At 35.9% G+C, this 13512-nt stretch overlaps 1 protein-coding gene across 2 annotated transcripts in view; it reads left to right on the plus strand.

The window, feature by feature from the left end:
- The window catches only part of LOC141434278 (uncharacterized), a 145657-nt gene extending 132297 nt beyond the window's left edge, over positions 1 to 13360 (plus strand). The window contains exons 4-8 of one of the 2 annotated variants that reach the window (XM_074096679.1): positions 214 to 318; positions 3530 to 3695; positions 5147 to 5206; positions 6149 to 6387; positions 7328 to 13360. In XM_074096679.1, the coding sequence (XP_073952780.1) occupies positions 214 to 318; positions 3530 to 3695; positions 5147 to 5206; positions 6149 to 6339 (522 nt within the window). In that variant the 3' untranslated portion in view covers positions 6340 to 6387; positions 7328 to 13360. The remainder of the gene's footprint in view (positions 1 to 213; positions 319 to 3529; positions 3696 to 5146; positions 5207 to 6148; positions 6388 to 7327) is intronic. The other variant, XM_074096685.1, reaches the window with a different exon arrangement.
- Positions 13361 to 13512: the final 152 nt, after the last annotated feature.

Genomic DNA, 13512 nt, shown 5'->3' on the forward strand with positions numbered 1-13512 from the left:
ATTCAACTTGAAACCTCCACGCATTCATAGACGGCCGGACGGACAGACAACCTAGTATTCCTATAAGGACAGAATCCTTATTTTCCATTTCTTATTGGCCAACTGAAGTACAGAAATCTCGAAGAACTTGAACACTTGAGCAAAGTAATTTACGTTACGTACGTGATATAATTATGTCAAAAGCAGAAGCAAGATATGGTTGGATTGTTGCAGGGCGGGCCGCGCCGGACGCCGCCGCCGCCCTACCACCCGCCGCCGCTGCTCCGCGCGCCGCACGCACCGCCCCACCCCAATATGCACCAGCACCATCACCAACAGGTAACTTAAAAATACATAAACAATAGTACATTGTGCATTAAGGTGCGTAAGAAGGGGATAACTAACGAGAGCCTAGTTAGAAGCCTGACGCCGAAGGCGGGGGGCTTTTAATGACTCAAGTTTGTAATCCCCTTATAGCGTGAGCGATACGATACGAAATTCGAATTTTTCAAGTCGTCTAGCATAGATGATGCTAAGAACTGTGTTTAGTTTAGAATTCGAATGGTCATTCGGCCAGATTCTTCCGACGCGCTAAAAGAATATTTACTTCAATTATTGCAAAACAATTTGATATAAATTTAAAATGGAAATATAACGAAGTTTCATGAAGCGTAGATAAGTTTGTTTTGTAAAATTAGGTCGTAAGTTTTAAAGATATACATAAAACGCTGGCTGACTTGAAACCTCTTTAGTCTGAAATGACGTACCTACTAACTTGTTTGCAAATTTTAAAACTAAACTTTCCTCCCTCGCCTTGGGAGGAAAAACTATACGTAAATCCATTACTCCCGCGCGTAAACAATTAAGGCCACTGTCCTTTAGTATACAGGTATAGAATAACATCATTGACGAGCAGGTGGGATGAAAAAATAAATGAAAATTGTACTTAGGAGCTGTGAAACTAAACTAATAGGCTACTAGTGTTTAAAAAAATCTCATGTCCGTCAGCTAGATTATTAGAAAATATTGGACACGATCTTTTCTGTCTTCGAAGTTTAGAGTTAATAACCCATAACTAAACAGTTACGCGTAATAGTGCTAGCGGTACCAAAAAAAGCTGCACATGGTGTTAAAAGCATGAAAATCGGAACGATTGATCTTTAGGCCATTCGAATCAATTTGACCCGTACAAAAAACAAAACAGGAGAGGAGTTATGACCTCATCTTTTTTTTGCATGGGATTTTTTTTTTGTTCGTAAACCTATCGTGTGTGGTATCTAATGAAAGGGCTTACTAAGCCGAATCTAAAAATATATCACATCATTATATTTCAGTAACTTTATTTAAATTAAAATAAAAATCATTTTCAAAATATACCAAGTTTGGGCTCCTCTAGATATGATACGGTTGAATCATTATTTGTAAAAAATACCTAAAATGATATGTAATGGTCTCATATCCAACCCCGAAAAAGCAATTTTGAAAATATTTACATTTAGAGCGTGAGTGACTGAGTGCGCCGCCGGCCGCCGAGCGAGGAAGAAAGGGAAGCAAGGCAGGGAGCGAAGGCGGGGTACATGCTCACGACAAACACTTGAATCAAAAGCAAACCAATAATAATAATTGCTAATACTGAGCAAATAACTTATTATACCTGTTTCAACTAAGTGGGATTTTATCACATTTTGTAATATTAAAATATTAAAAAAAAAACACTAAATGTAAATATTTTCAAAATTGCTTTCTTGGGGTTGAATATTAGGCTATTTCATATCATTAACCGACTTCAAAAATAGGAGGAGGTTCTATGTTCCAATGTTTTTTAGGTATATTTTACAAATAATGATTCAACCGTAATCATATCTGGAGAAGCCCAACCAAACTTGGTATGTTTTGAAAATGATTTTTATTTTAATTTAAAACAAGTGACTGAAATATAATGATGTAATATATTTTTAGAATCGGCTTAGTGAGCCCTTTCATTAGATACCACACACTATAGGTTTTAAAACAAAAAAAAAACCCATACAAAAAATGATGACGTCATAGTTTCGCCATGTATGTCTGTCTGTCTGTCTGTCCGTCCGCGGCTTTGCTCAGGGACATCAATGCTAGAAGCGTCCCCCCCCTCTCTAAAATCTAAATCGGTGGGCGGAAAAAATTGAAAAAATTGAAGATGGTAGTAAGTACCTATATCAAACTTTCAAGGAAAACTATACTTAAAAGCTAAGTTTGCTTGAGAATTATTAGTAGTTTATAAGTAAATAGCAGCCTAAGGTATAAAATATACCTAAACTTGGAAGATTCCGTATAAAATACGAAATTCTCAGTAAAATAATACTTGATTTTTTCGTAATGGCTACGGAACCCTATTTTGGGCCTGTCCGACACGCTCTTGGCTAGTTTTTGTTTTTTTTTTCGTGCTACGGGTCAAATTTTTTCTTATGATCTAAAGATCGATCGTTCCGATTTTCATACTTTTAACACCATGTGCAGCTTTTTGCTGAATTTCGGGGTATACCGCTAGCACTAGAGCAGACGCTTACCGGTTTTGGCCAGTTGACATTTGAAGTCATATATAAAAAGTTATAGTATTAAAATAAAATGTTTAGTGAGTTTTCAAAAGTTTATACTGAAACGAATAAAGTTTGTAATCATTTATTACCTACTATAATTTTTTTTCAAACGTATATTTAAACAATAAATGGCCACAAACGGTACTTCTGCCCTCTAAGAATGGGCGCACCCAGCTTCTGGCCTAGGGGGGTGGTCAGATTTAGTCGCGCCAGAATGTCATACGGATTTTTAGCATTAGTGTCATACATTTTCTGCGAGTGCGAGTAAAAAAAATATTTATTCATTTATTTTATTTTTCCAAACTTACAATTATCATTACAGGTTACATACCCAATGGAATAATTTAGCTAAAAAATACACAACGACTTAAATATTTTATGTAGGTAGGTAGACAAAATACATGAACTCGCCCTTATCACTAATCAAAAATGTAAACGAGGCGTAATATATTGCAGAACATACAATTTCCGGGGGGAGGGCAGCTGCCCCCTTTGCCCCCCGCCCCCCTCGGTACGCCCATGCCTATAGCAATAATTCCAGAGTTCGAACAGTGACTCAATATTATATTAACAACTCAACCTTATTGAACATCAACTTTATCTTTAGATTTGATGTTCTTCTCTTTTAACATCGACGCTTCAACTATCTATACCGGTTAAATCTACTATAGCAGATCTTATTGGTCCTTTCAGCATAGATCACTGAAGCGTCGATGTTAAAAGAGAAAGGGCTCCCGATGAGGATTATGCTCGACAAGCCAACCTTATTTACTCATCTACTTATAGTCTGGGAACTGATTGCAAGATTAAGGGGCTATTTTCACCACCCATTGATTAATTTTATTTGACGGATAAATGCGATGCCGTATCCGTCTATTCGAACAAAACAAACCGAGACGGCATCACATTTATCCGTCAGAAGAATAAAAAAAAGACTTGATTGCTGATGAGGATGATCATTGTGTGAACGTTAGTTCCCTCCGCAGCCGATGTCGCAGCCGCCGCTGCCGCCGCCGGCGCAGCAGCCGCACGCGCACTCGCCCATGCCCCACTCGCGACTGGGCCCGCACTCCGTCAAATACAACCGGAGGAACAACCCCGAACTGGAGAAGAGACGAGTACACCACTGCGATTTCATGGGTAAGCCATTAATACCTACTTACCTAAGTATCAGTTGCATGAAGTAAACATTTTTATTAGGCAAACCGAAGAGTGAGAGAAAATTAAGTTAGGTATGTCTTCAGATGCAAATACCTTGAATTTAGTGTACACAAGCTTTGCCATACTTATCATTGCTGAAGTCTCATAAAAATTTAGGCAATTCGGTGAGGATCTACTTAATTGTTACCTACTGATAACTATAAGTAGGTAGGGTAGGTAAATATTATATTATAAAAAACCACATAACAAATATCAAGTGCGGATTAGATTCTCTCCTTGCACGACTCTACAAAACTTTTCGCTTCCAAAAACTATGAGTACCTACTTCGATTTCGTCGAGCAGAAGTTCAAAAAAACAACTAAATGCAAATGGACCATTCAATTGGTTACTTAAGTCGAGCAAAAAACGCCAATAAATAAGTATCTTATATGGGGTCCCAGACGGATTTTTCTGTGAAAATATCAAGTATTTAATGTTCAAAAGATTTCCTGTAACAGATAGACAGCTAACGTAACCTCAGTAGCACCATTTATTTAGGTACAGAATCCTAAAACTTTATGCAGAAGTCAGAAACAATAATTTATTGAATCAGGCGTTACTTTGCAGAGGTCCATATCAATGAACTAAAACAATAACTTTGATCACCCGCGACCTTATGATAGCTACGTTTATGCAAGATATGAGTGTTCATGCACGCATTACGCATATCTTGCAAAAACGTAGCTATCATAAGGTCGCGGATGACCAAAGTTATTGTTTTAGTTAGTTTATTGAACTCAGAAACTTCACTTTCTTCAAACGTTTACGTTCTTTGGTTAACTTTTGAACATAAAACTGAGCGTTAACGACTGGACGAACATAAGAAAATGTAATCGCTACTGGAGAACGAAATTAACGTTAGTTAAATGTAATTTAATGTGGCAGTTAAACACGACTACTATTACGACTACGATTATTTAAGTCTGTACTAAAGGAATGTCAATTTTGTAGATAACATCCTAATAGGTACACGTAATAACTTTAATATATTTTATACCAATCATGTTTTAAATATCTTTTTATGATCAAAATAAAATGTTCACAAAAATAGGAGGCTTAATTATCTACTAGGCAAAAATAAAAATAAAACATTAAGGCCGGCAGGCAGGAAGGTACTTACCTACTTAGAATAGAACAAAAAAAATTGAAACCGGAAGAAGAAAATGTACCGTCACATAACTTCCGACCTGGGTCACCATGAATGCCCGTTCAGCAAGCAATCTACAAGATCGCCGATCAGAACTCTGGGTAGCCGACTTGTGTGAGGATGACACTAGATTTTATTACTTTCTGGTTCTTTAAGAACAGAACAGAATCTGCCATTCCTTTTGAAATTATTTGTGTTCTTTCTTCTTACTCAAGTTTTAACTTGAAAATTATTGCTTTTCAGGCTGTACTAAGGTTTATACAAAGAGTTCACATCTCAAAGCTCACCAGCGAATACATACAGGTATACTATTTAATTATTGCTTCTTCTAATTCCCACTTCAATGCTAATGCGAATTCTGCCTCAGCGAAAATAGCTGCATTGTAACTGTAAATAGATTATTTGACTTAAATAATGGTTCTTATACTTATGATTTTCATCACTTCATAAATTTAAGTCTGGAAAGGTTTCCACAAATGCGATTATAATGAGGGTTTTCACAGAGGCGAAATATCGCTAGATGGCGTTAGTATCCTGAGGTCCGTTTGACGTTTGCTCGTGATTGGTTAAATAGCTAAAACTAACTAAATAAAGTCTGTAGATTTAGCTAAAAAGTATTTAACACGATTACTACCACAGAAATAAATCTAAAATAATGTGGGCCTAGTCATCTACTCTACATGCTCCCTACTCGTATTGGTCTTGGCACCAACTTTCTCTTCTTTCTTCATTCGTTTTAGTTATTTTCGTATTTTTAGTGTCGGTATTTTTTTTATAAAGTTTAATTTCTCTTTTTTTTCGCATTCGTCTGCGGCATAGCTTAGAGACTATTTGACAATAAATATTTAATATTTGCCACATTAGTACACTGGGCTTGGCCCTCCGACACCCTCTTGGGCGGTCATTAGAAGTGATTTATGCCAAGTGCGTAGCGAACGCTCTTCTTTAATTACGAAGCTTCAGCGTATTTAATTTTTTTATCCTTACAGCACCATATATACTAATGAACTAAAATCAACTATGATAGAGTCATTTAAAGATGATCCCTGTGACACTTTCAACTCTGGCACTCATAGAATGATGTCAAGAATTCGAGAATGTTATTTTGACGAGAGTTTCCGCTGTAACAAAAATAAGAAACATCGTATGACTCGTGAATTTTAGTTCATTAAAGTGGATTCTAAAGGGGAGGGACGATACCCGACTCAATAAATTACTTAATATGATGTAACTTTGTTCTCGCAGGAGAGAAACCTTACACTTGCCAATGGCCAGAGTGTGAGTGGAGGTTCGCAAGATCAGATGAGTTGACGCGGCACTACCGTAAGCATACGGGGGCAAAACCCTTCAAGTGTGCGGTCTGCGAGCGGTCGTTCGCGCGGTCGGATCACCTCGCGCTACACATGAAGCGGCATCTGCCCAAGACATCCAAATGACACGCAAGGAGAGGCGGGGACCAGCCGCCCGCGCCTCAACCTACGCAGGTAGGGTTGCCATACCCTTATTCAAAATGCCCCGACGTCCTAACTAACTTTAGAAAAGTTGAAAAACACCGACATTGTCATTTTAAAGTTAAATATCTCAAAAAAAGTTTAACTAATTTTAATGGAACATAGCTATGAAGGCAATTCACTCTCGCGTAAAAAAACCGGATCAAAATCGGTCAAATCGATTGAGAGCTACTATGCCACAGACAGACAGACAAGCAGACATTGGCATCGAACTTGTAACAACTTTCTTTTTGAGTCGAGGCTTAAAAAAGATTATAATGAGCGCTTTTTCTCGTCATAAATTATTCCATTATGGCTTAAAGCATACTTTTAGCATAATGTTTTAAACTTTCGTGATTTTCACTCGTAGCTAAGCTAAATACTAAACACGGGATGTATAGGTAGAGTCATTCACGATTACGCGTGCCGTGGTTCTTATTACAATGTCATTAATGTCTAATTTTGACACAATCACGCGTATTCGTGGATGGCACTAGGTATATCACGCTAGTAATATTTACCTCCACGTTTCGATCACATTGTAGTGGCCGTGGTCACGAGTAGACTAAAGAGGTCATGTCATGTTGGCTTTGTTTTAGTGCGAGTCCTCCGAACTACCCGCACTTGATCACGAATAGTACCGGCACTCGTATCTCGAACTCCCGCACTTGGTCGTTTTTAATTGTCACCCCATCACACCGACACACAACACTAACCACGTCCGACCGTCTCTCCGAACATTCATCCTTTCATCCTAACGCCGACATTTATTTATAACAAGATTCCACGAAGATGAAAGCTTATACCCAAATATTACTATCGTGATAAATCCCGTGTTTAGTATTTAGCTACACTTCTAAAGTGTTAAAACTATAGGTTGTCTTATTTCTGATTGCATTTTCGTTTTATTTTTCTGAAATTATTCTTATTTTAGGAGGAATGCAATGACAGCATCTTCTTGGAGTGCGACCTGGACACAAGCCTGATGGATACGTTCTACGGCGTTCTGTGACCAACTTCTGGATAGATGCCTGTAGAGGAGTCAGTGCCTGTATGCGCGCTAGCTCTCTCTTAAACGGTTATAATTACCCAGTCATTGATTTGACGTCTACAACCAATATAAGCATAAGCAATAACATTTTGAAATCCGTCAGGACCATTAGTCAGTCGTCAGAAACTACGCAAAAACTTAAACTCTGTAGACGCTTCATGTTTACCATAATATTTACTTAATACTGTTTGTTTTATGATAAGAGCGAAAAATTATTCCACAGCAATACCAAGGAAATGGCTTTACAAAATAAATAAAACTGTATCCTACACTAGTTGTGTATTATATTATACACCCGAGTGCTACGAGAGTGTAATAATGTATAAGAGCAGCCAGAATGAAAACTATGTTGTAACACACCGTACGTATATATTGTAATTAAATGATTGATTAGGTGATGATTACTTCAATTGTATAATAATATATTTTAGTAAAGCGGGTAATCGGCGACATCGTTGCTTAAATTGAAATATTCATATTTTGTTATTTTCAATGTTAACAAATTCTGACATCAATTTCTAAATTTAAGTGATAATACTTTTGTAAGAGACTACAATCCTAATTAAATTATGTTTCACTTGAATAATTTAGTGAAACGTCCGTTATAATGATGTCAAAAAATTAGTACTCCTATAGGTATTTGTGTAAAACAGAAATATCAGCTATTTGAATAAAATAATTGCTCACTGAGATAGCAATGATGTCGCTGTCAAAACCTCGGAAAGTAAAAGCTCTAAGTATTCTTTAGATATGATTATTGATTAGTTAAATTATAATAGGTTATTACTAAGAGAGCAAGGAATATCCAAGATATTAAAGTTATCTTTATATTAAAATTAAACTGTCGGTTAGTTCGTAGATACTAGTTGTGTTAGGTGTAATCGTAGAATACATTAGTCACGTTTTCGGATCTTACGACCTGGGTTGTGATTATTTGATAATTACTGTTTGTCGCGCAATGTACGTCTGCACTGCGCTCGGTTGTAGTACCTATATACTAACGATAAACGTAGTTGGATTGTTACTAAAGTAAGTCTTATTCAGGTCGTTTTATTCGAACACGCATTTTACACTTTCTAGTCTCAATTTATTAAAGACATTTTTAATCAAACAATTACCACAAATATATATTTATATCCTGCTGCTCCGGATAAAGCTCACCACGTCTAAATTCTTTCATATTCACTTTGATTCTCTCACGCAAATCTTACAACCATTTGCACAATTTACTGAATGAAATTTGTACCATGTCTATAATTCTATACCCATAAAGTTATTGAATGATAGGTAAAAATATTTTGTAAAACGATGTTAAATAATAGCCTTATTGCCTCCGTCCAATCAAATATATTCTAAACATTAAATACGGTCACAATTCATGAATAGTTATGATATGAACTTGATTGCCATTGTTTATAGTCACTAGTGTTTTGTATCATCTAAGCTAAGTATGATCGCTTACAGTTAAGTATTTTTTTATCTATATTCTATAAATAAATAAAAGTATTTCCATGAATATCTGGCATGACAATCACAAAGGTCCCATAAAATCCGACCGCACCTACCCTACCAAGAAAACTCAGTCATGGCTGCTGCTAAAATGACTTGGCGATGCAAAAAGTTAAATTCAGTGTGCACTGTTATCATCAGCCGAAAAACATTAGGAGTTTTAGAACCTTTTATAGTTCATATACTGTTTTGAGGAGATTGATATAATATGATTGAAGCATTGTTTAACTAAGTATAATAAAATTATGATTGATTAACTAACAAGGAGCTGCCATCCGTCAACTTCATCGCTTAATGACACATGCCATTATCTTGCCACCTTGAATAAGTGCCTTATAGCCAACCAAAACTATGTCAATAAACAATACTCTGCACTCCCACAAAACAATGGATCTTTGCGAACATAATCTGTGCCATTAAGTTAACTCCCAAAAAAAAAGTTTCAGTTAGCATCAAACGGGAATTTATTTAATTTGTAGGTTGGTCACAATGACCGTGTAAGTAGTGTAGGGTAAATGGATGGTGGTCGTGACCTCCGTGATCCCTCCCCTGAACTCCCCTTTGACCGTCAGGTGGCGGCCAAGAGTCTCGAATATATCAGAACAACTCTATGGTCAACAGTACCGTAACTACAGCGTTGCCAGCAGTGCTTTATTAAGCACGGGCGCGTCCTGGAGGGGTACAGAAATTACCCGATCAGAACCTCAAATTTCTCAAGGGTGCAGTTATAGAATCTCGCACGAGGCTCATATGGCTAGTCATAGCACTGAGTGACAGTCAAGTACTTTGTAGCGTGTTCCAATATACAAGGTGGGCCCTGTAACAAGAACAATAGTACATTGTGTCTTAAGGGCGGTAAATAAGGAATTACGAACGAGAGTCTATTAGAAGCCCGAAGTCGAAGACTGAGGGCTTTAATGAGTCGATGTTCGTAATTCTAGTACCGCCCGTGCAACATACAATGTTTTTCATCACAGTTTTTTTATTTCTAAAAGAAAAAATAATGTTCCAAATATTGGTGATACCTTGGGCTGCGCTATTGGCAGCGCTGCCCTCCCCCTTCCGCAGCATGTGCCTGAGCCGCGTGTGCATGTGGTCCTGCTGCTACGCCATGCGCAGCACCATCAGTACGGGCACGGACTCATTTACCGACCTTGGGCTTCATGACAAGAAAATTTGTACGCGCAATGACTCATTTACCGACCACGGGCTTCATGACAAGCACATTAAGGTCAAGGGTTTTATTTGGGGGATTGTAAGCAAGGTAGCCTGCATATTAGAGCGTTTATATCTGCTGAGCTGACAACGTTGCATTTTTGTTAGTTTTTCTCGATTATTCCATTAAATTTTAATGAAAATTATAAATGTTGTCTGATAGAAAGTTAATTTGTCTACTCCAATAATTATTCGTTATAGACTTTTATTTTCTTTAGAAACCGTTTATAAACATTAATTCGTTTTTAATGAATATAAAAGTCTATCACGAATAATTATTGGAGTAGACACATTAACTTATATGTTAAGAAGTGTTCTATCAGACAACGTTTTTAATTTTCATTCAATTTTTATGGAATAATCGAGGAAAGCTGACAAAAATGCAACGTTTCCAGCTCAGCAGGTATAAATAAACGCTCTTAAACTCATTCTATCAGCCTGACTGAACTTGGAAAATAATCTGATTGCTATATTGCTTGTCATTTCATTTGCCACAAAATGTGAAATGATTATGCTACTTTAAAAAATGCCGCAGCACATAGAAGCACACTGAGATTTTCGCTTTTGACTGAAACGTTAATTCATGTCAGGATATGTATATCGTAGATGGTAAATATTGTGTGTTTACTTAATATAACATATTGAGTTATTGCCGTAAACGTGTCTATAGATGCCATATTTTAATGAACACGTATTACATAGATTTAGTGTATATGAGAAATGATTAGCCGAATAAGATCGACTTAATTCTCTATGAAACAAATATCGTACCTCACTGTTTTCCGTTCTAGCTTATTCTTTTAAGTAAGTCTTGATTTAAATTACTTTTTTGTAGTTACGTTTTCTATCACTTGAAATTGTACTCGTAGGTATTTTAAGATTTAAGTATTTAAGTATAATGACTAAGTCACAAGATAATTTATTACCAATGACATGTTTTTGAATTCTTTTTTATATTTTTTTAATGTTAAGTGTGTAAAGTTGAGATATATATTTTATTGATGAGATAGCTATGAACTTACGTTTTGTGTACCCAATTGTAAAAAGTTGGCAGATGTATGATTTATTAACGTTTGTTTATACTTCACTTAGCCCACGAATTAAAATGTATATATGTAATGTGAATTAGCAGTAAGTACAATATTCAGAATATTGTCCTGGGATAACATTTTAAGTATTCTGCTTCCATTTGTCCGAAATCCAAGGTCATTTAAGTTAATTTGTCCAATTTTACGTAACGTGTGTGAACAAATAAAATTCCTCTAATTACTTACTATCCAATTCTTGGTTCATCAGATGGTCATTGTATATTTTAAATGTTATCGCTTCTCCTCTTGATTTTCGTCTTGCCGGTTTTTATTTTAGTAGAAATAGTTTCTGCCTACTGTCGTACAGTAGTAGATAACTAATATGATATCCTATGTATCTATTTTTTGTAACACTTACCCTCGTATTGGTTTAGCACTTGTCTGTCTCTCTTTACGTCAGTTCCAGGTAGCCTTTGTCAGATATCAAAAGACAATGAACGGATACATTTTGCCAGAACAGGCTCTAAATCTTTATCCATAAAGGCGTAAAGGCTTAATCATATCGTAGATACATTCGTACGGAATACCTAAGTAAATATATACACAAATCTTAACAATGCTCCAATATTTCTGCCTAGTGTTCAAACGTGTTATAAAAACACATACGTGATACCTACCAAGAAAACGTAACGTCTTTATTTACCTAGAAAGTATACCAAGCAATATGTTTTTTACTTTTCTATTCTTACATTTTCCAAGTCACTGTGCCATATACACGCTGAATTATATTGAATAATACCTACCCTTTATTTAGTTTACACAGAGTAAGTTAATGTTACTTTCAGTAAAATTATTGTTTTATTTCTTGAATAAGAACTAAACTAAACCAATTTTATATTTTTTTGTTGTTTCAATTACGTCTGTCTTAATTTTACAACTAATTAAATGTAAATAAATGTTTCATTGTTTTACTAAAGTACAATTTGCGCTTACCTACGTTCATTTGAAATGGAGCCAATGCATGGCACATACCTACTTAATATGATTCTTCTTTCTAAGGATTCAAATATCTCCATTTTATACCTGTAAGAAATGTCTTCATCATTGTTATTTGGTCTTTGCGATGAACTTGCATATACCTACACTTTATTCTACGGATAGATTTATTGCTTATACAATACGATATTGCAAAATCTTGCCTTAAATCGTGTCTTAAATTGTAGATGCTTTTAAAACAGTCTCAAATACTATAATTGACGACCATTCGTGACTCCTATCACAACGTGGCGAGGTGTACCTGCGTATATGGTCAGTTAATGACAACAAGAAATGGGCAACTGTACTGACCAGTACGTGGTATCTCTATACCTATATAGACTTACGCAGGCAAAAAGTTACCCTAAAGAGTATTTTAAGTACCTTACCTAACGTAGGAAATTGTAAAAAGAACGAGTAGGAAAGTGTCAGTATTGTACTATAACAATGAATTATACTGAAGGTACCTGAACCACAGTTTCACTTGCTTAACCCTTAATAAGGTAGAGGCGATTTAGCGACCACATGCATTGATTTGGAAATTCTACCTTATTGTTTTAGTATATAAGTTACAATATTCATTGTAATTATTGAAAATACTACTAGCTTCAAAAACATCCTTTGCTAGGTATGTATTCGATAGCTGCTTTTGATTCTGTGATGGTATGTTCCAATAAATGCGGCCTTATAAGGGTTAAGTTAAATGAGGTCTTGTGAACGCTAGCACTGAAATTTGTTCCATTAGGGCGGCAATTCTTGGTGGCAGGTATCAGTGTGTACCTAATATGTAATAAATAAGTATATATTGACGCTTAACACCCATATTGCTGCATTTAAAAACGTCATATTGACCGTTGTTGGAAAAACAATAGACTAATTATTGTATTCAGCTACCAAGAAGCTCTTCGTAATGTCACAGATATTTAAACTTTCGTACCTATTACCTACAATACATCGCTTAATGTTTCGATTTAGGAAGAATGACATTAACACGGTACTAACACACAACCAAGTATTGCAACCAAGAAATGTTACTTAGAAGTATATTATTATTGTAATTTTCAGATTTGAAAACAAATAAAAATTTGTCACGTAATATTTTGTGTGAATAATATAAATAATATTTAAATGCCTAAACATCGAATTTTAATGAGTACCTAATGGAAGCATGTAACTAACGTCTCTAACCTGCATCACTAGCTGCTATCTTGAGTATTTACCTATATACTACTCGGTGCAGCAAGTGCTGCTAAAAAAGTGCTAATATCCGTGCTTAAGTAT

The sequence above is a fragment of the Choristoneura fumiferana genome, chromosome Z (genome assembly GCF_025370935.1).
Source record: "Choristoneura fumiferana chromosome Z, NRCan_CFum_1, whole genome shotgun sequence".
In the NCBI taxonomy this organism is placed as follows: domain Eukaryota; kingdom Metazoa; phylum Arthropoda; class Insecta; order Lepidoptera; family Tortricidae; genus Choristoneura; species Choristoneura fumiferana.